Source organism: Balaenoptera ricei, chromosome 9, assembly GCF_028023285.1.
Source record: "Balaenoptera ricei isolate mBalRic1 chromosome 9, mBalRic1.hap2, whole genome shotgun sequence".
Taxonomy (NCBI): Eukaryota; Metazoa; Chordata; class Mammalia; order Artiodactyla; family Balaenopteridae; genus Balaenoptera; species Balaenoptera ricei.
Genome location: NC_082647.1, coordinates 44,902,678 through 44,925,298, shown reverse-complemented (window position 1 = coordinate 44,925,298; position 22,621 = coordinate 44,902,678). Strand labels below are relative to the sequence as shown.

Below are 22,621 nucleotides of genomic sequence, written 5' to 3'. Positions count from 1 at the left end.
CTGCACCACCAGGGAAGCCCTGATTTAATTTTTAAAATCGTAATAAGTGCTGTACGTAATACCCATGTGTATTATCCTTATTTTACAGATAAGGAGGCCCAGAGAGTTAACTGACATGCCCAAGGAAACAGAACTCGTAGGTCATGGAGCGAGGATGCAAAAGTGTAAGCTGCTTAACTAGGTTGTGCTTTGAAACTGTATCTGATATATAATTTTTTCAGCCTTGAAATAATGGAAGAAGCTGCAGAGGAATTAAAAATAAGTGCATAAGGGAAATGCTTGCCAAAATATTCAGTTGTTAATACCCCAAAGTGAAGAGCTCTTTCAAATTTATTCAAGAAAACACAAACACACAGAAGCTATGCACAGACGTGAAATTATGCTGATACATGTTCTGGAACTTGGAAATGACCTCTTCCTCTAAGAATGAAGCCAATTAAAATTGTTGCATGAATGTATGATTCAGCCATTCATGTGTAACAGATCAGGACCCTATGGGGGCCTTCCGGGATAGACCCCTCCCCCACATACTCTGCTATAGCTCCTGTTTGAAGTACCCAGATAATAGTATCTCATGCATATTTCCTGAGTTTTTCATTTGGTTAAAACCACCACAAGTGGAAGAAATTAACTACTTGATGATCATGAGCCCCAGCCCCCAGACCTTCTGGCACCTAAGGATTGATAATGTTAAATTAACCACCCAGTTACCTCAACATCAACCAATCAGAGAGTTGTGCAGTAGCTGATCACATACCCTGGGACGCCCCTCCCTCACCTTGCCTTTAAAAATGCTTTGGTGAAACCCTTCGGAGCGTTCAGGGTTTTTTTTTTTTTTTTTTTTTTTTTTTGAGCATGAGCAACCACTTCTCCTGGCATGGCCCTGCAATAAACCTTTCTCTGCTCCAAGCTCCAACATTTGGGTTTGTTTGGCCTCACTGTGTGTCAGGCACACAAACTTGCGCTCGATAACGATGGAAGTTACCTGGGCCAATAAATGACCTGTATGGTATCTTATAAGACATCCAAATTCAGTTAAGAAGGAGGATATACTCTTTGGAAGCTGTGATTTACAAACAAAGAAAATGTAATTGTGTTGCAGAAAGAAGTTGGTCTACAGAATCAAGAAGAAAACCAAGGGAAAGCAATCAGGTAGTGTTTTTCCTGCGCTGTTGTTATAGAACAGCACGTTCCGGGTGTCCCACGCACAGTACATATTCCTTCCTCTTCAAGGTAACAATGTACTGGGCCAGCAGCACCCCAGCCACCAGGGCGCACACGCTAGCGCTTGCTACCGCGCTCACCCTCGCCATGGCCGCTTGGTCCATGGACGGGGCCTCCTGCGCCTCCCGGTCAGGAGAAGAGGTGGCTGGGTGGCTCGGGCCTCGGATGCTCCGCCCCAGAGACCAACACAGACGCCCCGCCCCGCGCCGCCCGCGCCCCGCCTCCGAGGAAAGCCCCACCCACGAGCGGCGAGAACGGAGAAAGGCGTGGGAGGGGCGTGGCTTGCGTCCCCGCCGGGGTCGGGAGGCGGGTCTTCCTCAGAGCTCGCGTCTAAGGAACTGTCCAAGGACAGAAAAGGGGAGTCGAATTAATTCTCTCTCTCTCTCTGCTAATGAGGACCGGGCAGTAGTTCATTCTAGCTCCGCCCAGTAGAAATCTGATTCCAAACATCACTCAGAAAAAAATCCTCCGCCTTCCTCTCTCCTGACACTCAGGACTACAACCCCCAGAAGGCATCGGGGCTCAGCTATCTGACTTGCGCAGTAGCGTTCGTTGTAAAGTGCTATGACAACAGGGCGGAGATGGCTTGGAGTTAGGCTTGAGTAGGTGTCCCTTCCGCCGCTGCTGTCCTTTTTCTGCTACATCCCACTCACTGCCTCCTTCATTATTTCCTCCTCTTTGTGAGCAGCAGGTCTTACCGCTGTTCTTTCCTGCCTGATATCTGCCACGGGATTGATGCCGTTTTTCCTGCTTGTCTCAGCGTGACAGAGAGGGGATGCAGGAGAGCTACTTGGTGGGATCGCTCAAGCTCTGTGGAGCTGGTGGTGCCAACTGGTGAGGCGCTGTCTTTGCCTGGGACGTGAAACAAGTTGGATCAGGAGAACGAGAGGGAGAAGTAAGGGTTGCTTTTTCCTGCACCGTCCGTTCTTGCTCGTCGTTCCAGCCCTGGAATCCTGGCCGACGTTCTTAAAGAGAAATCGGTGGAAGGAGAGTTCGAAGAAAGGTGGGGCAGGACCCACCTGACTCGGCATCAGGTAAGAAAGTATGTCTAGAATTAAACAGCGGGTGCATGAATGCCCTTTCTGTGTTTTATTTTTTAGTCAGATTGATTCTCTGATGCCGTATAATGGTTTGGGGGATATAGGGTGATAGGTTTCTTATGAAGGATGCTTGCATTCAAAACAAAACAAAACGAAACTGCCAGAACAATGTGTGTGTGTGATCCTGTGAACATTTTTGAGAAAGGGTGATAAGAATTTTTAGAGATTCCATTCAGGAATGTCACGTGGTGCACAAGCATTTTCCTCCTGTGACACTTCAACAGGTCTTGTGAGCAAATGGTCAAAGCAGTTCCCATCCTATGACTGAAGTAGGATGCATGTACTAATACCCCCTAATTCCTTCTTGCAATAGGATTATTGCTTCTCCTTCTCCCTTTACCTTGCAGACCACAGCAGTTTCGATGAGCTGAGGTGATATTATTAGCGTCTTCCTTCCCCAATCAATTCCTGCAATCGACTCCAGTTTCCTGGAGTTTTTCTGTTTGTTTGTTTTTTTTAGCATCTCACTTTTTTTTACTAAACATGCCATTAAAAAAAATTATTTATTTATTTTTTGGCTGCGTTGGGTCTTCGTTGGTGCACACAGGCTTTCTGTAGTTGTGGTGAGTGGGGGCTACTCTTTGTTGCGGTGCGCGGGTTTCTCATTGTGGTGGCTTCTCTTGTTGTGGAGGACAGGCTCTAGGCGCACGGGCTTCAGCAGTTGTGGCACGTGGGCTCTAGAGCGCAGGCTCAGTAGTTGTGGCGCAGAGGCTTAGTTGTTCCGTGGCATGTGGGATCTTCCCGGCCCAGGGATCGAACCCGTGTCCTGTGCATTGGCAGGTGGATTCTCAACCACTGCGCAACCAGGGAAGTCCCTACATTTTGATTTTTAAATGTACTCTTTTCTTTAATGGTTAAAGCAGGTGTACAATGCATGTTTGAGCAGATGTACAATGCATGTTTGACAGGCCGTGAGACAAGCTGTTCTAGTTAGCATAAAGTTTACGTTAAATCATATATAAGCCAGAATGACTTCCCCATACCTCAATATGTGAACATTTCTTCCATAAAGTGTTTTTACAATGGAAGAGTTTTGGATTTTGTCAAATGCTTTTTCTGACTCTGTTGACATGATTAGGTGGTTTTTGATTTTTATTTTATTGCTTTGGTATATTTCCTTAATAAATTTTGGGTGTTAAACTAACATTGTATTCCTTGGGTAAACTGCACTTGGCCATGGTGTATAATTCCTTTAATATATTGCTTGATTCACTTTGCTAGTGTTGTGTTGAGGATTTTTACATACATATTTGTAAGAGATATTGGTCTGTAGTTTTCTTTTCTTGTATTTGTCTAATTTTGGTATCAATGTACACTGGCTTCATAGAATGAGTTGGGAAGTGATCCCTCCTCTTTTATTTTTTGGAGAGGTTAGTGAAGAATTGATGTTAATTAAAAAAAAATATTTGGTAGAATTTACCATCTGAGCCTAGTCTTTCCTTTTTTTCTTTTTTTCTGAGCCTAGTCTATTTTTGTGTGTGTGGATAGTTTTTTGATTACTAATTCAATCTCTTTCCTTGTTATAGGTTTATTTAGATTTTCAGTTTCTTCCGTAGTCAGCAACAGATAGCTGGGAGCAAGACAAATAATGCTGATGTCCTGCCCTTCCTGGGAAAATAGTTCTCTGATTGGGAGCTGTGGGGAGAGGGTTCTTGGATGTACCACTCTGGAGTGCAGTTTCCATCTTGCTGAGCTAGGAGTATGGAGAGGAGTGAGTCTTAGTTTAAATACTACAGACTCTTACTGTTCTTACTGAATTTTAGATTTTTAATGTTTCTTTATTTGTTGTATACTCTTAGGACAATTTCCAGAGACTTGAAATGGTTTTTTTTTTTAAAATAAATTATTATTTTTAAAAAATAATTTTCAGTTTCACTGGGAAGTGGGCCAGTGGAGCTTCTCACATGTCACACTGAAAAGTGGAATTCTCTGAAACCTTAAATTGCTTAGCATATGGTTATGGGAGAAATACCTATATTATCAAAAGATTTCGTCAGAGTTCCATTAGATATCAAGGTGCTCCAGTGTCTGTAAGACATATTTAAGAGCAAGTATAAAAGTGATTATATATAAGCTTATTAGGAACACAACTGCTGTGTGCAAAGAGAAATTTTTTGTAGGTGTGTTTTATTTGTTCAAGGCAAAGGATTGAGTCAAAGGATTAAGCTTTTTTTTTTTTTTTGGATAAACAGGGATATCCAGCAACCTTAAGTTGTTCAGACTTGCTATCAAATCCGTCTTTGAAGCCAAAGTGGAAAAGAACTCCCCTTTGAAACCTTTTGCCTTGCAGCCTACGCTGTCATTTAAAAATACACCAATTTTTAGAAAAGGAAATTAATGATGTACAAATTGCACAAATGAGGGTTTGTGGTTTCTTAATTTCTTGGGAGTGGGCAGTGCGCCTTCCTCTGTTTCTGCCTTTGAAATTGGAGAGAGAGGCACTGGGAAACATGCTACTGACCATCAGCCCAAATTGTTGGTTTTCCTATCGTTCACTAATTTTTCAAAGATGTAAGACCTTATTCAATAATTTATTGTCCACCATGGTAAATGTTAACACCTGGGTCATGGGAGAACCAGTATGCAGAATTTTGGCATAATGGAATTTATGCAGTTCTGCTATGTATTAAGTTATGTTTTGCCCTGGTATGAAAGTAAGTTGATCTGAAATGAAGCAGCTGTGGTCTTGTGAGGAAGAACCATTTGTTGGACCTAGGTTTGAAATTAGCACCCTCTCCCCCAACCTTTTAAAAATTAAAACAAAGAGAAACAAAAAAAAAAGTCCCTCTACTGACCCATGCTTTTTCAGTGTTTTGGATATTAAATTGCAGGCAGTGACAGCCTAATAATATAAAGGTCTAGAGTAGGGACAGGGTATGCAGAAGCAAGTTTCTGCCATTAGCTGTGTGATTTAGGGGAGTCATTATAATCTACAGAATGAGAAGACCAGCTGATTGATGGGTACCTTCTAGCTGTTGAAGCTCTTGATTTTAAAAGTGAGTCTTTTTTTCAAACTTTGGAAAGGTAACTAACTGGTGACAGAGGTCACAGGAAAAAGGAAGAGAAGTAGAGCATTGCTATAAGAAAACATCCACTTAGACTATCAGGTATCCGTGCAACTAGTGCTTTTCAAATTTTAAGGTGCGTGTGAATCACTTGGGGATCTTGTTTGGGGTGGGGTTGAGATTCTGCATTTCTCACAAGCTCTTGGGTGATGCTGACCTGCTGGTCCAGGGACTACACTTTGGGTAGCAAGGAGCTAAACAATCTAGGAAAGGAGGGCTTTCAGAAGCTAATGAAGTGGTAGGTGACTAAGGAGAAATTGATAGAGCAGGAGAAACAGGAAGGAAATAAATGTTGCCAGAGGTATTTTGTTACTAGGAATAGATACTAAATTTTATGATAGAAGTCCATGAGAAATTAGTGCTTGATGTAGAACAGTTCCATTTACACACCATGTTGGAGAGTTAGTTTTTCATATTGGAGTTTTTTTCCCTCCATTATACTAGCAAGCTGAAAAAATTTGTTCAGTAACAAAGGTTTTTAAGGCCATTTTCACATAATAGCTATTTTCATCTGATGCAGTCATGTGTGTTTATATTCAAACTACAGATACATGCACTTTTTCCCTTTCCTGATTATGCTTTTTATCCTTTTGAGTAATCATAGCCATGATGATGACTATATGATGACTGTAGTGCTGTGAGTCCTCCTAGTAAATCATTGAATGGTATTGAATTTGGGTAGCATTCTGCCCTGTGCTGCAAGAGAATGACGTGTCTTCATTGCGGCAGTCCAATGGTATGGCGTATTATAATTTTCCAATGTATCTCGAGTACATAATGAGAATATATGGTATTTATTAAGTACTGTTACTTCCCTCTCAAATTAAAAAAATCCAGTAAAAGTATAATAGGAGTGTTTATTACATTTTTGAATACTTGCTGTGAGATTTGAAGTTTTGAAGTCATCTGGCAATTTGTATGGTTACATAGTGCCCTTATTAATAACAGCTGATGCAGATGTTTTTCAGAAACTCTCCCACATGTTAAAACTCATGATAAGTTTATTTACCTGCTATGTATTTTTCCTTCACTTTCATCAACACCTTGCCTTTACCTGACTACTTTCCTTTTTAGCGTAAAGAGAGGGCCTTAGATGGAGTTTTCTTTCTTTTTTCCCCCTGTTGTTTGTTTCTTTAAACTTGTCACTTTGACATGATTTATGATCACATAGAAGTTGCACAAGTAGTGGTTTCCCAATGATAAAGTACAATTATCAAAACCATTAAATTGACATTAGTACAATACTATAACTAAACTATAGATCTTATTTTGATCTCCCAGGTTTTATATTACATACGCTATTTTGGGGGGAGAAATATAGTTCTAAGAAATAAAATTTATCCCGTGAAACCACCACCAAAGTCAGGTTACAGAACTTTTTCATTACCTCAAAGAAATTCCTTTAAAGTCACAGTCTCTCTTAACCGTGGTAACTACTGATCTGTTCTCCATCAGTTTAATTTTGTAATTTTGAAAATGTTATAGAAATGGAATTATTTAAAATGCAACCTTTTTGTAAATCAACTATACTCCAATGAAAATTTTAAAAAAACCTAGATAAGCAACAGGGATAAGTTGTATAGCACAGGGAATTATAGTCATTATCTTGTAATAACTTTTAATGGAGTTAACATAATGGAGTTAAAATACTTAATCACTATGCTATACACCTGAAACTCATATATATTGGAGCTCAACTGTACTTCAATAAAAAATACACCTGAAACTCATATATATTGGAGCTCAACTGTACTTCAATAAAAAATAATGAAGTAAGGAAAAAAAATGTAACCTTTTGGGATTGGTAACCTGTTTTTTTAACTCAGCGTAATGCCTTTGTGATCCACCCAAGTTGTTGTTGCTTCATTTTAAAAAATTGCTGAGTTGTAGCTAATTCAAAAAAATACATGCACCCCAAAGTTCATAGCAGCATTATTTACAATTTCCAAGATATGGAAGCCACCTAAATATCCATCAACAGATGAATAGATAAAGAAGATGCGGTATATATATACAGTAGAATACTACTCAGCCATAAAAAAGAATGAAATTTTGCCATTTGCAGCAACATGGATGGACTTGGATGATATTATGCTAGATGAAATAAGTTAGACAGAGAAAGACAAATACTGTATGATATCACTTATATGTGGAATCTGAAAAATACAACAAACTAGTGAATGCAACAAAAATGAAGCAGACTTACAGATATAGAGAACAAACTGGTGGATACCAGAAGGCAGAGGGGCAATATAGAAGGCAGAGGGGCAATATAGGGGTAGGGGATTCAAAAGCACAAACTATTATGTATAAAATAAGCTACAAGGATATATTTACAGCACAGGGAATATAGCAATATTTTATAATAACTATAAATGGAGTATAACCTTTAAAATTGTGAATCACTATATTGTACACCTGTGGCATATAATATTGTACATCAACTATGCTTAAGTAAAAAACAAATAAATAAATAAATAGCACTTTGCTTTTGGGGTCATTCGTGGTTGTGTGCAGAGTTGCAAACAATTTGAGTCACTTGATATGCGTGTTCCCAGCTGATGTCACACACAGCGACTCTCTGCCTTCTTGCCTTCTTGTTTCAGCTCTCATACTATAAACAAGGATCCTTTTCATAGTCTATTTAGTGCCATGTTTTCGACATCTCTGTGGTTTGGGTTTGTGTGTGTGTGTGTGTGTGTGTGTGTGTGTGTGTGTGTGTGTGTGATATTGCTGTTTAAAATTGTCCCCCAAAGTCATGCTGAAGTGCTGCCTAATGTTCCTAAGTGCAAGAAGGCTGTGACGTACCCTGTGGAGAAAATACATATAGTAGATAAGCTTCCTTCAAATATGAGTTATAGTGTTGGCCACTGAGTTCAATGTTAATGAACCAGCAATATATTAAAGTATCTTTAAACAGAAGCAAACAAAAAACAAAGTTATGTATTGACTGGTTGATGAAAATGTTGTAAATGGAGGCTTGCACGACCCCTAACCCTGTATTTCCTCTAGGAGCAATGGTTCAGTATTTGCTAATTCAATGTTTGCTGCAACCTTATAGAACAGAGTTTTTTTGAATAAAGAGCATTGACTGCGTATCCTAACATTTAAATCAGTGTAGCTTGAAGGAAATCTTCATTTATGTTAGATAAATGAATTTTCATAGAATCCCAGGGTATGTGATGTTTGTGTTGTAATTCAAAAGTCCAGTGGGCTTTCACATCTGCCACATTCGTAACTCAGTGGTATGGCTGGTATATCCTCATTTTAGATGAGGAATCAAAGCACAGAGAGGTTGTGTGGGTTGCCTGAGGACACACAGGTAATTAGTGGTATAAATAGACTTACAACCCACTTTTCCTGGTTGTTTTTGGTGTGAATTTCCCTCTTCCATCTTCCTTTCTACAATTAGAAAGGGGAAATGGAGTGAATGCTTTTTGAGTACCTGTAATGTACCCCTTCCAGTGTTAGTCATTTGATGCATTTGATCTCATTTGCTCTTCTCAGCAACTCATTGTGAAAGCAGATGCTGCAGTCTTTTTAATGACCAAACTGAAGGGAAATTAGGTGTTATGCCTAGGAATTATGTGCTAACTAGTTCTGGTAGAATTTGAATCTTGATCCTCCGAAGAATATGTTTGTTACTTTGTACAGTTGTCTACTAAATGTCCCAGAATAGAGAATTGACCCAACATAAATGTATAATTTCTCAGCTTGACTTTTCGATGGCATTGCAAAATATCTGATTAATGTTTCCACTCACTTGGATTTGTGGTTTCACATATGTCCACAAAATACAAAAAATTAGAGTTGAATACAATGTTTTTTCTCAAAGTTGTCTAACTTTAGTTTGCTATGTATGCCTTAAGAGTTAATTAATTCAGAACAACAACAACAAAAAAGAGTTAATTAATTCATAAATCATGGTGTGAAGTGGACTTTTTTTGTGAAGTGGATTTTTATTATAAATAAATGCTTTCTTTTTTAGAGTGAGCGAAAATGTCTTTATTTAAAGCCCGTGATTGGTGGTCTACTGTTCTGGGAGAAAAAGAAGAATTTGATCAAGGCTGTTTGTGTTTGGCTGATGTTGACAATACTGGAAATGGACAAGGTAAACAACTTATGACCAAGCATCTTGGAGCAAAGCATTTTATAGGGATGGAATAAAAATGACTTCTTTTTTTTAATGTGTACTTTATAGAACTTAGGTGAACTGTCATGACTATGCCCTAGTTTTTAAGGTAGTTTTCCTTATAAGTAATATTTAAGTAGCAGGCTGATAAATGTAGTTATTACTTATGTTTTGTTGTTTGTGTTTTTCTGGTTTGTGTTGATTCTGTCATATTATTTACTGGAACTCAGAAAAATATTATAAAGCATCATTTAATTTGTTTTTATTTGTTGCAAAATCAGGTTTCGTAGGGTAGAGCTGGTAAAATATTTTGAATTTTGAAAATTTTTCTTTTGTAGAAGCTGCAAGAAAAATTATATTCTTTTAAAATAGAATCTGAAAGCCATTTACCAGAATGGAGAAATTATGTTAGCTCTATTTGTTTGTAGAAAACAATTGTTAAATCATTGATTTCATTTTTATATTTTGAAACTAGAAACGATATTCTATTTTATTCTTATATTATTTGCTCCTCTTTGCGTCTTCATATAAGTGGTCTTTAAAACATTTTAGTTCTATATTATTGCTACTTGAAATTTATATTTGGTTTGAGTGATTTATAGTCATGAGCTTTTTTTTTGTAATTCAGATAGTCACTGGCCTCTTAAAAAGAAAACTTATTATAATAATTTTTCTTTTGTTCATTGTATATAAACATTGTCCCCTTACATTTTTCTTTATTCTATTTCTCTTGCCTATAATGAAAACAGTAGAATTTGGGGGATAAAGTGAAAGGAGAAAATTATATTGGCAAAGAAGAGTGGGAGGCACTAAACTGTTCTGAGCACCTACTAAATTGTTTCTAAGGAAAATCTGGGCCCTGCCCTCCTACTGATAGGAGAGGCAAAGGTCTTCTATTCATAAGGTGTCCTGAGCTGTTCTTCAAAGATTAGCAACCCTGCCTCCTGCCCAACTGTTTGTTAAAATTTATGATTCCTCTATAATTTGGTAGCATAGAAGAGTCATATCACAAAAATACCTGCCAGAGAGAAACAATTTCAAACCCACCTCTGCCCAAACTATTTAAAGCTTAACTTGGTTGGAAACTATACTTACTGATTATCTGAATAACATAGTGTTCACTCATCATTTCTATTAGAGCTCCTCACTGGGGTGCCACCACTGGGTTACCAATATGCTGAGATGTTTCATCCACCCTATTTACTTCCAGCTGTGAGCAGCTTCCTCTGTTTTCCCAAGCATGCTATACAAAAATCATTCTGTGTGTATGTGTGTTCCACATAGAAAAAAACCACTGATCATTATTTCTCAAAGCCTGGACCACCTACATCATAATATTCTGGGGTGATTATTATATATGAAGATTTTCTATCCCAGATGTACAAGATCTTCTAAGATCATATTCTCTGGGGGGTAGATGGATTGGACGGGGGCTTAGGTATCTGCATTTTGACAAGCTCCAAAGTTGAATGGTGGCACACTGAAGTTTAAGAATTATTACTGTTGATCTTATGGAGTGGAAGTTTAGTGAGAGCAGTTTCGGAAATGCTCTGTTTGAAACAGAAGTGTCTGGTAGGCAGAATCGAGGTAGAGATTTGGGAGTGAGCAGTACACTGGTTGTATTTGAAGCCCTGGGAATGGGTGCAAATGCACCAAGAGAGAAGATGGAACAAGAGGGAAGGAACTTTAGGACCATAACCTGGAGAATATGAGCATTAAGGGAGACGCTTTGGGACAGGTAGTCAGTAATAGATTCTGAGAAGGGCAGGCAGAGAGGCAGGAGAACCAGTTGGGCTGATACCTGGGAGGCAAGATTTAGTGACGTGAAGACTGATTTTTAAATTTCCATATTGTTTTGCGGCAAGTGGTTTGTTAGTATCCTTGGTGAGGGTGGATGAATGGGCATAATGGTAACAAAATCTAGATTTGCAGAGAGTGAAAGAGTTAGAAGTGGGGAAGCCTGAGTGTTTATGGCCCTTTAAAGAAACAGCTGTGAAGGGAAGAAGGGAGAATGATGACTGGGGACAATGTAGGGTAAAGAGAAATGGGAAAAATTCAGTGTGTAGCATAGAGGATATAATTGATAAAGCAGGGATCCAGAGAAGACAGTTGGAGGTGGGATCAAGTACGCAGATGGAAGGGTTAACTTTAAACAGGTTTGAGAATTTTTTTCACTGTGATAGAAGGCAAGAAGGTAAGAATGGACATAGATGAAGAGAAGTTTGCAGGTCAGTTTGGGAAGTTGAGACAATAATGCCAGTTGATCCCTACTTTCTCTGAGGTGATCAGAGAGTGAAAGGATAGTATTAGGCATCTTGAAATTGCTTTAGGTGAAGCTGACTTGATTCATAGAAGAAGGATTCCTCGTTAATCTTGAGAGAATCTGAATGGTTCAGCTTAGATTACGTGCTAACATATAACCTGGAGGGAGTGTTTATTACAAGAATCAGAGTTAAAAACACATTATATAAGGCAGACTAAAAAATAGTTCTTATATTTATCTTTTAGCTTCTCAGCATTTATACCTTACATGGGGCAACTGTCCCTTGTACAACTGCACTTACACATACTCTTACCCATCTGCCACGGGAGATAACTGCGTGCACCTGCTGCTTCAGAGGCTCTTTCAGGGAGCTCTGGCTCTTCAAATCTAGGATCCCTGGGTGTTATACCTTTCGTTTGTCATTCGGTCATGATCATGTTCCAATATTCTGCTTCCTCTAGAATAATTGGTACATACAATCCGTGTTCACAACCTAATATATAATAGTTGAGGAAAAGAAGAAGAGAAGGAAAAACTTAAAAGTTAAGATGAAGGAGCAGGAAAAACTGTATGGCAACTTGAAGAAGTCATGTTGGGAGCTACATCCTTTTGTTTTGCAACTGGTCACCCGGCTGTGTTCTAGGCCTTTTCATTCCTGGGGGATCTAGAACACTGACGCTTGCCTAAAGAGGGTTATAGTAATTCCATTTACTACTGATACAGACAGTACAGGAAGGGCCCATGGGGATCCCTGGGTTTCACTCATATTTCTTTCAGCCCCATTCAGCCTTTATGAGATGGTGAGGTAGTCCTGGTTCCTGCAGATTGGATTGTGGTCATACATGTAAAGATATACTCCTGCTTCTGTCAGGTGAAAGCAAATCATTTCTGTTGGTCTCTGTGTATTGGAAAGGAGAAAATGCATTACTAAGATTTAGAACTGTACTCAAGCAGATGGGATGTATTAGTTGGCTCCAAGAAAAAATAATTTGTGGAATAACAGAAGAATTTAGAGTTACCATTTAAGTTATACTGATCAACTCTAACTCTATAAGACCCATTAATTAGACTTTGATATCAGCAAATCTGGTTATTAAACAGGGCTTTGATAGGAATTATCACATATTACAGAGTTAAGTGTTTTGGAATTAAATTTTGGAAACCACCCCAAATCAGGCTTAGGAGTGATATTGATTTTGATTTTCTCCCTGTTGGAGAGGTGGAGTTCCACTGGCTTCCATATAGTCCTTTCGATATAATATCCCTCGCTCTGCATGTTAGAGAACCAAGTGGATACTCTACCGTTTTCTACGGAAATACATTTCCTTTAAGCTCTCCTATGCTGGGTGAGAAATCATAGGTTGGCTTTGCTTTCCCACTGGGTGAACTAAATTAGGAAGTTCATTTATCATGGGATCTCCATAATTGGCAACAACAGTATCTTCCTGGGCTTCCAGAATTAGCAGTAATTTAGAGCCAATATTCAAGTGTTCTCATAAAGGTTGGGTATATACCTTTCCTCAGTACACTTGGATAAATGACTACTGGTCCAATAGGGAAGAATCTGAGGAAACTTCACATTAGGCATGTGTGGTGTTACAGCAGTCTATACATAACCTTGTCTTTGTTCAAGTGACTCTGAGTCTATAAATTGACTTAAGTATGGGGATCAGTGCTATGCCATGACTGTCTAATATGGTGGCTTGAGTTAGTCCTCTTTTCCATAGACCTGGACTACTTTTGGTTATAGACTTCAGAAAAGGCCTTAATTTGATAAACACACTATAGTACATTGTTACAATTAAATACTACTCAATAATAAAAAGAAATCAATCACTGGGAAAAAGGGCCTTAATGAGTTGCCTGTTTGTTCCATTCCTGGGGATCCCATATTAATTAATTATAGCTTGTAATCTGTGATAGTTAGACTGTTACCTGAGATCTGGTTACTATAATAGTCCCGCTGTCTATTTTAATAATCATACATACACATTTTAATTCTAGGGGTTAAATTGTCACCACTTGGACTTGGCCATCCTGGTTTCCTCTTACCCCTGAGGATAGGGCTTTGTTGAAGTTGAGTCCCATTCTTTGTGATCAATGTCTTTACTTTTATGCAAGAAACCTGGAGAGACTGTGAACTCATTTGTTACTGCAATTTAAAACCTATAGAGTTAATCCCTGAACTAGATTCTTAGGGGTTAAGCCCCCTGCTAAAAGAGGTAAGAAATTCTGCAGACTCTCAAAGACCCTGAGTTTTATTCTTTACCTTGAGATGAGAATTTTGAGATTTAAACCTATCATTCTCTTACTTTAAATTATCCAGTGCCCTTAGAAAAAGCTATCTTATGTATGGTTTGGCATTCCTCCTTCCTGTTCATTTGGCAGCAGCTGTTCAGTTCACTAGAGTGTCACCTGTAATGGGCACAGTGTTCCAGATGCTTGGAGGTGTTAACTTGATTACTGTTCTGTCACTGTGTACAATGCTATTTAACCCCACCTAGAATATGAACAGGAGTCTTAATGCTTTGTGCCCCAACTTAGCTCAACAACCAATTTCCAAATATCCCTGCAGGAATTGGTGTCTGTAGTTTATTCAGTGGTGCTAATCTGTATATCAATTAACATCTTATTTTATTTTTTTGCCACAAAGTGACAGGAAACAATTTTGATAAATGCAAATAAAAGAGAGATTGGAATGAGAGTGACATAGCTCTCCTGAATGCAGGAAGAGTTCATTTGGCCAAGCCTTAGTCAGAGACAGGAACCAGTATGTTTCCAGAGACCTTGTAGACCTCTGAGGCTGCCATCAGATCACCCAGCACCAGATTCATTTTGTTTTTAATTGAAGTATAGTTGATTTACAATGTTGTGTTAATTTCTGCTGTACAGCAAAGTGATTCAGCTATATATATATGTATATATATGTGTGTGCGTGTGTGTGTGTGTGTGTATATATATATATATATATATATATATATACATTCTTTTTCATATTCTTTTCCATTATGGTTTATCACAGGGTATTGAATACTGTTCCCTGTACTATAGAGCAGGACCTTGTTGTTTATCCATTCTATATATAATAGTTTGCATCTGCTAGTCCTAAACTCCCAATTCAACCCTCCCCCATTCCTCCTCCCCCTTGGCAACCATAAGTCTGTTTGTTTTGTAAATAAGTACATTTGTGTCCTATTTTATATTCCACATATCAGTGATATCATATGGTATTTGTCTTCACTTAGTATGATAATCTCTAGGTCCATCCATGTTGCTGCAGATGGCATTAATCCATTCTTTTTTATGGCTAAATAGTAGTCCATTGTATATATGTACCACATCTTCTTTATCCATTCATCTGTTGATGAACATTTAGGTTGTTTCCATGTCTTGGCTATTTTGAATAGTATCACCAGATTCTTAATGACATGTGTGTCTCTATTCAGGATTGAAATTCCTAGGATAGTACCTCTCTCATAGGGTTTTTATGAGGATTTAATCAGTTAGTATATATAAGCTACTTAGACCATTGCCTGGCACCTAATAAACTCTCAATAAATAAGTGTGTAGAACTCCTTCTTTTTTTTTTTTTTTTTTTTTTTTTTTAAAGATTTATTTATTGATTGATTGCTATGTTGGGTCTTCGTTTCTGTGCTAGGGCTTTCTCTAGTTGCGGCAAGCGGGGGCCACTCTTCATTGCGGTGCGCGGGCCTCTCACTATCGCGGCCTCTCCTGTTGCGGAGCACAGGCTCCAGACGCGCAGGCTCAGCAATTGTGGCTCACGGGCCCAGCCGCTCCGCGGCATGTGGGATCTTCCCAGACCAGGGCGCGAACCCGTGTCCCCTGCATTAGCAGGCAGATTCTCAACCACTGCGCCACCAGGGAAGCCCCAGAACTCCTTCTTTTAAGCTGATAGAAAAAAGTCAATGTATTCTTCTAATCCAGGGATTTCAAACAACCCAAAGTATTAGTTTCCTAGGATTGCCATAACAAAGTACCACAAATTGGCTGGCATAAAACAACAAATTTATTCTGTCACAGTTCTGGAGACTAGAAGTCCAAAATCAAGGTGTTGGCAGGACTATGCTACCTCTGAAGCCTCTAGGATCCTTCTTTGCCTCTTTCAGTTTCTGATAGTACCAGGCATTCTTTGGCTTGTAGATGTATCACTCCAATCTCTGCCTCCATTGTCACATGATCATCTTCTCCTTGCTTGTCTCTATGTCTTCATGTGGCATTCTCCTCTCCTCACCCCTGTCTCTGTTTTCTCTTCTTATAAGGATACTAATTGAGTCCTATCACTTACCTAATTGAGTGTGACCTCATCGTAACTTGATTACATCTGCAAAGACCCTATTTCCAAATAAAGTCACAGGTACTGGGGGTTAGGACTTCAACATATCTTTTTGGGGGACACAATTCAACCCATAATACCTATCCTACTATTTCCTCCTTTTGTACCCAAGACTAGAAATTGTAAATCAGAGCACTCTGTCTAATGAGGCCTCAGTGTTTTTACACTGAGTTAATACGGTGTTTCAACAGCCAAAACCAGGTATAGAGTTGACACTCTATGACGAAATCAGCTTACAACCTGATACTGGTCCTTTCTTAAAAGGGCTTGCTTTGACTGTGTTAAATTATGGCTACGACCCCAAATCAAGGCTTAAGAAAAATATAATATGTTAGTACATTTGAATATTGGTGATGTAAAGCTATTTTTGAAAAGCTATGTGTTATTAAGATAAGTTCACTTTAATTACATATTCTATTGGCAGATTGGTTTTTGCATATGAAGCAAAACTGGATTCTTTTAATTTTTAGATTTCTCTTTTAGACACTGGAAATTTTATTTCCAAAAAATTTTTGTTGCTAATGTTTGTTTCTTTCTATATCTTTAAAAAAATCTCTTTACAGATAAAGTAATTGTGGGTAGCTTTATGGGATACCTAAGGATCTTTAATCCTCATCCTGTAAAAACAGGAGATGGAGCTCAAGCTGAAGATTTGCTTCTAGAAGTGCATCTACGAGATCCAATACTGCAAGTGGAAGTAGGAAAGTTTGTTTCGTAAGTACAGCCCACCAATTCTGGTGTTTTATCTTAATACTTGGAGTATGTCAATCCCTTACTATGTCACTTTTGTGGATGCTTCAAAAAAAAAAAAAGACTATCTATGAATTAAATATATTTCCTGTATATTGTCACCTAGGTGGTCCTCATGTACTGAACATTTTAAAATTTGGAAACCTGTACATTTAAGATAGAATAATTTAGGACTTTTTTATAGTAACAGACCTAAGATGCCTCATGTGTCAGAAGCTTAACGAAAAGAGATAAGCTTTTGAAAAATAACCAGACAAAGAAATAGAAAGTATTCACCACTTAAAGCACTAATTGTCCAGTTTTAAACAAATTGTTTGTTTAAAAAAATTAGACATCATAGCAGTTATGTGATTTGGTGCATAACTTTGAAGCTTTGAAACGAATTACTTATTTGGGGTAGAGAGGTCCTTAGTTTCTTAAAGGAAGCCAGCTCACCCCACAAAGTAAGTCTTTGGTTCAAAGTACTTTATTTTTAAACCTTATTTATTTTAGAACACCGTTTATTATTTTGCATTTTGTGTAATATATCTGCTTTTTATTTACTGATGATATTGCTGATTTTATCTTATTTTCATACATGCATTTTCTTAAAATTAAGCCTGTATTTCTTAATCATTTATAAAAGTATCTATTGTGAAGTGTTATGTAGACAGAGGTGGCCTTGTTTTCCCGTACCTTTTCTTTTTGAGCGCCCTTTTGCTGTCTTAAGTCGGGGAGTGCCCTGAGCTCTGGATTTTGGCTCACTCCAGTTGCACATCGTGATTTATTGGCCCCAGGTTCCACTTGTTCAGGGCCCTGACTCCTACTAGAAAAACCTGAAAGACTGCTCCCAAGCATTAACCCTCTTCTGGTAACACGATTCATTCTGTTGGGAAGCTGCTTCGTGGATGCTATAGGCCAGGACATGAGATGGGACTTTTATGCCCTGTGACAGGCTGGATCAGGATGTTATGATTGACGTGGCTGGTAAATATCTACTCCATCTCAAAGCTGATGATGATTAGGTGCCCATTGTGTACCTAGCACATATTAAATATGATGGATTTATAAAGTAAGGAGACAAAAGAATTCTTGCCTCTAAGAAGCATTTTTACCTTTTCATTTTTTAAAAAAGTGGAATGCTGTCACAATCATTCTACACAGTAGTGTGGCTTTCACCTATGTGATCACTTGTTGGAAGGGAGGAGGTGAACATTAATGATACTGTACTAGTATTAATTGACTAGTACTATCTCATTAATCTTATCTGTAAGATGTGATCTGCGTTTAGAGATAAGGAAACTGGCTAGAGCTTAGAGCTTTAGGTTACACAGCCAGCATTCAGGCCCAGGTCTGTCTGACTCCATTCTTTACTGTCTTTCCATGACATCATGTTCTTTTCCTGTGCATGATGGAAAGATTGTTTTGAGTGTTACAGGGTACATATAAAAATCTTTGAAGGCGGTCTTGATTATGTGATAGTTGTGTATATTTTCATTTTCTGGTAGTAGAGTGAGTTGGTGAGTATTTATATATTCACTGTAACAATGTTTTGCAGGTATTATCTAATATAATTCTTATTTGATAAATGACAAACTCACACTCTGAAAGATTAAATGATCACAGAAATATCAAAGTGCAGAGTCAAGACCCCAGTCCAGGCCTTCAGACTTCAACTATAGTCCTTTCAGTTTAGAACAGAGTCTGCATCAGAGGTCGAACATCAGAGGCCTGCTTGCAGATTAGTTTTAAATTTAAAAGAATTGCCAACATTTAGGAATGAGAAATTTTCACATAAAATCCCTGCTTTCTGGCTTTTCTTGAAAAAAACTGTGGAGATCTGGCCACAAGCCCAGAGCTGAGTAGTCGCTGCCTCCTTTAGTCTGGCCCTAGTCTCCAATTGATCACAGCCATTTACACCCTTTATTCACTTACATCTTCTGACTTGACCCTTGAAGACTTTGAAGTTGGGATTTCTAGATTGTGCCTTGTCTCTGGAAACCACTTGATAGGGGCTGGGAAGTGTAGTGGTGGCAGTGGCCGTTTATTTCTATTTGAGATTTAGACCAAACTGAAATATTTTCAATACCTTTAGTATAATTTCAGACCTCCATGTGATATATGCCTTTTGCCAATGATGATTAGCATTCTGTAGTGCTTTATACTTTACAAGGTGCATTCACATGATTTTTATTTCATTTAATTTAAACCTCTTATTTTCCAAAAGGGGAAATAGGCTTAGAGAGTGTAAGTGACTCGCTCAAGCCAGGACCAGAACGTGGGTCTCCCCCTCCACACACACCCTGCGGCTTGCGGGATCTTAGTTCCCTAACCAGGGATTGTACCCGCACCCACTGCAATGGAAACGCGAAGTCTTAACCACTGAACTGCCAGGGAAGTCCCACATGGATCTCCTTATTGTGGGAGAGCACTCGTGAAGGCACCTCTGATATGACTTTTGCTGGGAGACTCCCTTGGCTTCAATGTGAAGGCAGCTTCTTGAGGCAGAGTGCTTGGGCCTCTGGTATTGCCAAACTGGTTGCTTGTTGTTCAATTTATTTTTCAGCTTTGAATGTTATCTAGTGAATTATTTAGTTCACTCATGATAGGTTATGGTTAAAATCTCTTTTTAAAATCATTTTGTCATTTTTTTGGGTTACATCTGAAACTAGTATTTAAACTTTTAAAACTTTCCCTGTTTTTCAGAGGTACTGAAATGCTTCATTTGGCTGTGTTGCATTCTAGAAAACTGTGTGTCTACTCTGTCTCAGGTAAGAAACATTTTTTTCTAATGTAGAATTTGTACTAAAATCTGGACTTCTTAGTATTATGTAAGAATAGTTAATATTGACTCAGTTGAAGGTTTTCTTATCTTGCTTAGCATTTTCCCATTGTTCATTTATTCTTTCAGGTACAAAGGCTATTACATTTTCTTGGTCTGCTATTTCCATGCATACTTAAATTTCTATCACTGTAGAGGGTTCCTTGGAATCTCCTTCCTCTGAGGAATTGTGTGCAGGATTGCCTATGACTAATAGAGGCCAATTCTGGGTATTTAGGACACTTGAGTCTTAAGAAATGTTCAACAGCAACAGCAGAATTCATTAGATGTTGAGTCATGGTGGTTTAAAGTACATTTTCTTTGGTGAACCTCGAGTATTTCTCTTTACAGTTCCAATTTCTTGGCTTTTGGTTGTCTTCACTCAACCAGACCTCAAGGCATTTATTTGAGACTTAATTAGGTTTCATTCCCTGACATGGTTTTGTGGGTACAAGTATGAAAGTTAATTGCATTTTGGTTTCAGCATTTTGGCCCTTATTAAATATGAAAAGGTAACTTACAAATTTTGTTTCAGTTATTAGATAAATTTTAGTCCAAGTTGACAGTAATTTTTATGACGTGCAATATGGGGGAATCTTTTAACGGATACAATAAAGCTGAGTGTCTGTGGACCTATTGCTTATACAAAAGATACTTTCTTTCGGAATTTGCTGTAAATATTAGCTTCTAGGATTTGGATGTCTCACATTCATTTTCTTGATTTGGGCTTTCTTTGTATTTTGCTTTCAATTTGAGTCATGATTCATATTTACTGTCACTGAGCTGGATTTTTTTTTAAGATAAATTTATTTATTTTATTTTTGTCTGCTTTGGGTCTTCGTTGCTGTGCGCGGGCTTTCTCTAGTTGTGGTGAGCAGGGGCTCCTCTTCGTTGCGGTGCGCGGATTCCCATTGTGGTGGCTTCTCTTGTTGCGGAGCACAGGCTCTATGCAGGGGCTTCAGTAGTTGTGGTGCATGGGCTCAGTAGTTGTGGCTCGCGGGCTCTAGAGCGCAGCCTCAGTAGTTGTGGTGCATGGGCTTAGTTGCTCCGCAGCATGTGAGATCCTCCCCGACCAGGGCTCGAACCCATGTCCCCTGCATTGGCAGGCGGATTCCCAACCACTGCACCACCAGGGAAGTCCCAGAGCTGGATATTCTTAGGCCATCTCTTTTTGGGGCAAAGATCTATTAGATTTTGAAGGCAGCCTTGATATATGGTGTGTGGTAGGCATACTTGTTGAATGAATGAATGAACTTATTTCTAGGTAATGCTGAGGCAATTGGTAGTGGCTATTTATTACTCTCTGTATGTTATTTTCTTCTTTCTTCTTTCCCTTCTCTGTTACCACTATCATTTTCTTTTCCATTTCCATTCTATTTATATCAGAGGCCTGGTAAACTACCTCTTACTGTCATTGCTAAATACTCTTATTGGTTTCATGGTAAAAGATGTTGCTCCTCCTAGTGGTAGGGCAGATATTTAGTGTTCCAGAGTAAATGGAGAAGGTATGATATAGGCTACTTTATTGCAGGAATCTAGTTGTTCCTCTGTTTTCCATCATAAGCCTGTTAACTTCAAGTGATATTTTATTAACAGGTATGGAGGAGGAGAACTTGCCCACAGTAACTCTTGAATACTGCTTGGGGTACTGGTCCCTTCTAGAGGCTCTGGGAGCTCTAAGAGGGCAGGAGAGGGAGACATCCTAAAATCTAGAAATTAGGTTAGACTCTTGGCCTTCCCTGGTCTCGTTTGAATGATGGCTCAGAAAGCCAGAAGTCTCTAGAGTTTCACTGGGGTGTAGGGCATAGACTAGGGATGAAATGTGTGTTTATCAAAAAAGGCTAGTGAAAGAAACTGGCATGTTTGGTCACAACTTGTTTATGGGACATTGGTATCCTCCTTCAAATTAGTGTTGATAATGAAAGTTATTTGTCACGGGAATGGCGATTTTATTGCTCTTTTATTCTTTCTATTCATTTACAAGCTTTGTATTCTCTGGGGATGAGGAGTTGTCCAAACTACATTCCCTTACACTCCACCTCATTTTCCTTCTCTGTCTCTCATTTCTTCAGCTTCCTATGATATTCATACGCTGACAGTTTGTATATTTTTCCTGGCTTGGCTTAAATTGAGAAGCAGAGAAGTTAATGTTTTTGTTCTCTTGAATATGTTTCTTGAGGTACCAGACTGAACTTTTACCTAGCTTTTACTGTAACAGGGGAAGCATAAACACTTTCTAGTTTAAGTGAAACCACTGGTGTCAGCAGATGAAAAGTGTTAGCTGAACTTGACATCCTTAACCCTGACGGCCCCCTCCCCAAATGTTTTTTGTTTTCTTTTATGCGCTAATGTACTCCTAAAAAATATTTGAGGCAAATTAGAGGAGACCTCCTGGATATAGCAAACAACTCCTAATAATCAGAGGCTAGTGTGCTGACTTTTTTTTTGGGGGGGTGATATGTCATTAAATGCAGGCTTAATACAGAGAAACAGCAGGGTCTTGCTGACCTGAACTTTGCCCATCTTATCATACTCTGGTAAAGGAAAAGCATCACATGGCATCTCAGATTCCTTCCTGATGGGCCGCAGTTTCTGAGTAAATGGTTACAGATGTGTGAGCTTAAGCCATACTGATTATGTTCTTTTAAATATTCTTTTCCAAAAATTTTGTACTTACTAAGCATTTGACATATTTATAGAATTTTAATATTTGCCGTGAGAGGGCAAAAGGATGTCTCTTTACTTTTGACAGGGTTATATAATCTAATTTGATTATTTAATACAATGAACCTTTTAGCTTACTCTGTAATGGCTTTTATTTCATTTAACATCATTAGATTTCTCAGCAGTTATGTAAAATTACACCAAAACCTGTTTTCAAGGTGACCTTTGATTGTCCAGAGAATTATTTTGTTTAAATTAGGTCTTGTTTA

General features: G+C 38.5%; 1 protein-coding gene across 9 annotated transcripts in view; it reads left to right on the top strand.

The window, feature by feature from the left end:
* The first annotated feature begins 1,776 nt into the window (after positions 1–1,776).
* Positions 1,777–22,621, top strand: part of BBS9 (Bardet-Biedl syndrome 9) — a 713,234-nt gene continuing 692,389 nt past the window's right edge. For all 9 annotated transcript variants that reach the window (XR_009504851.1, XR_009504850.1, XR_009504853.1 and 6 more), the window contains exons 1-4: positions 1,777–2,258; positions 9,378–9,500; positions 16,702–16,852; positions 19,574–19,638. Coding sequence is in view for 3 of the 9 variants with exons in the window: in XM_059932716.1 (XP_059788699.1) it covers positions 9,389–9,500; positions 16,702–16,852; positions 19,574–19,638 (328 nt within the window). In the remaining 6 variants the exon portion in view is untranslated. The remainder of the gene's footprint in view (positions 2,259–9,377; positions 9,501–16,701; positions 16,853–19,573; positions 19,639–22,621) is intronic.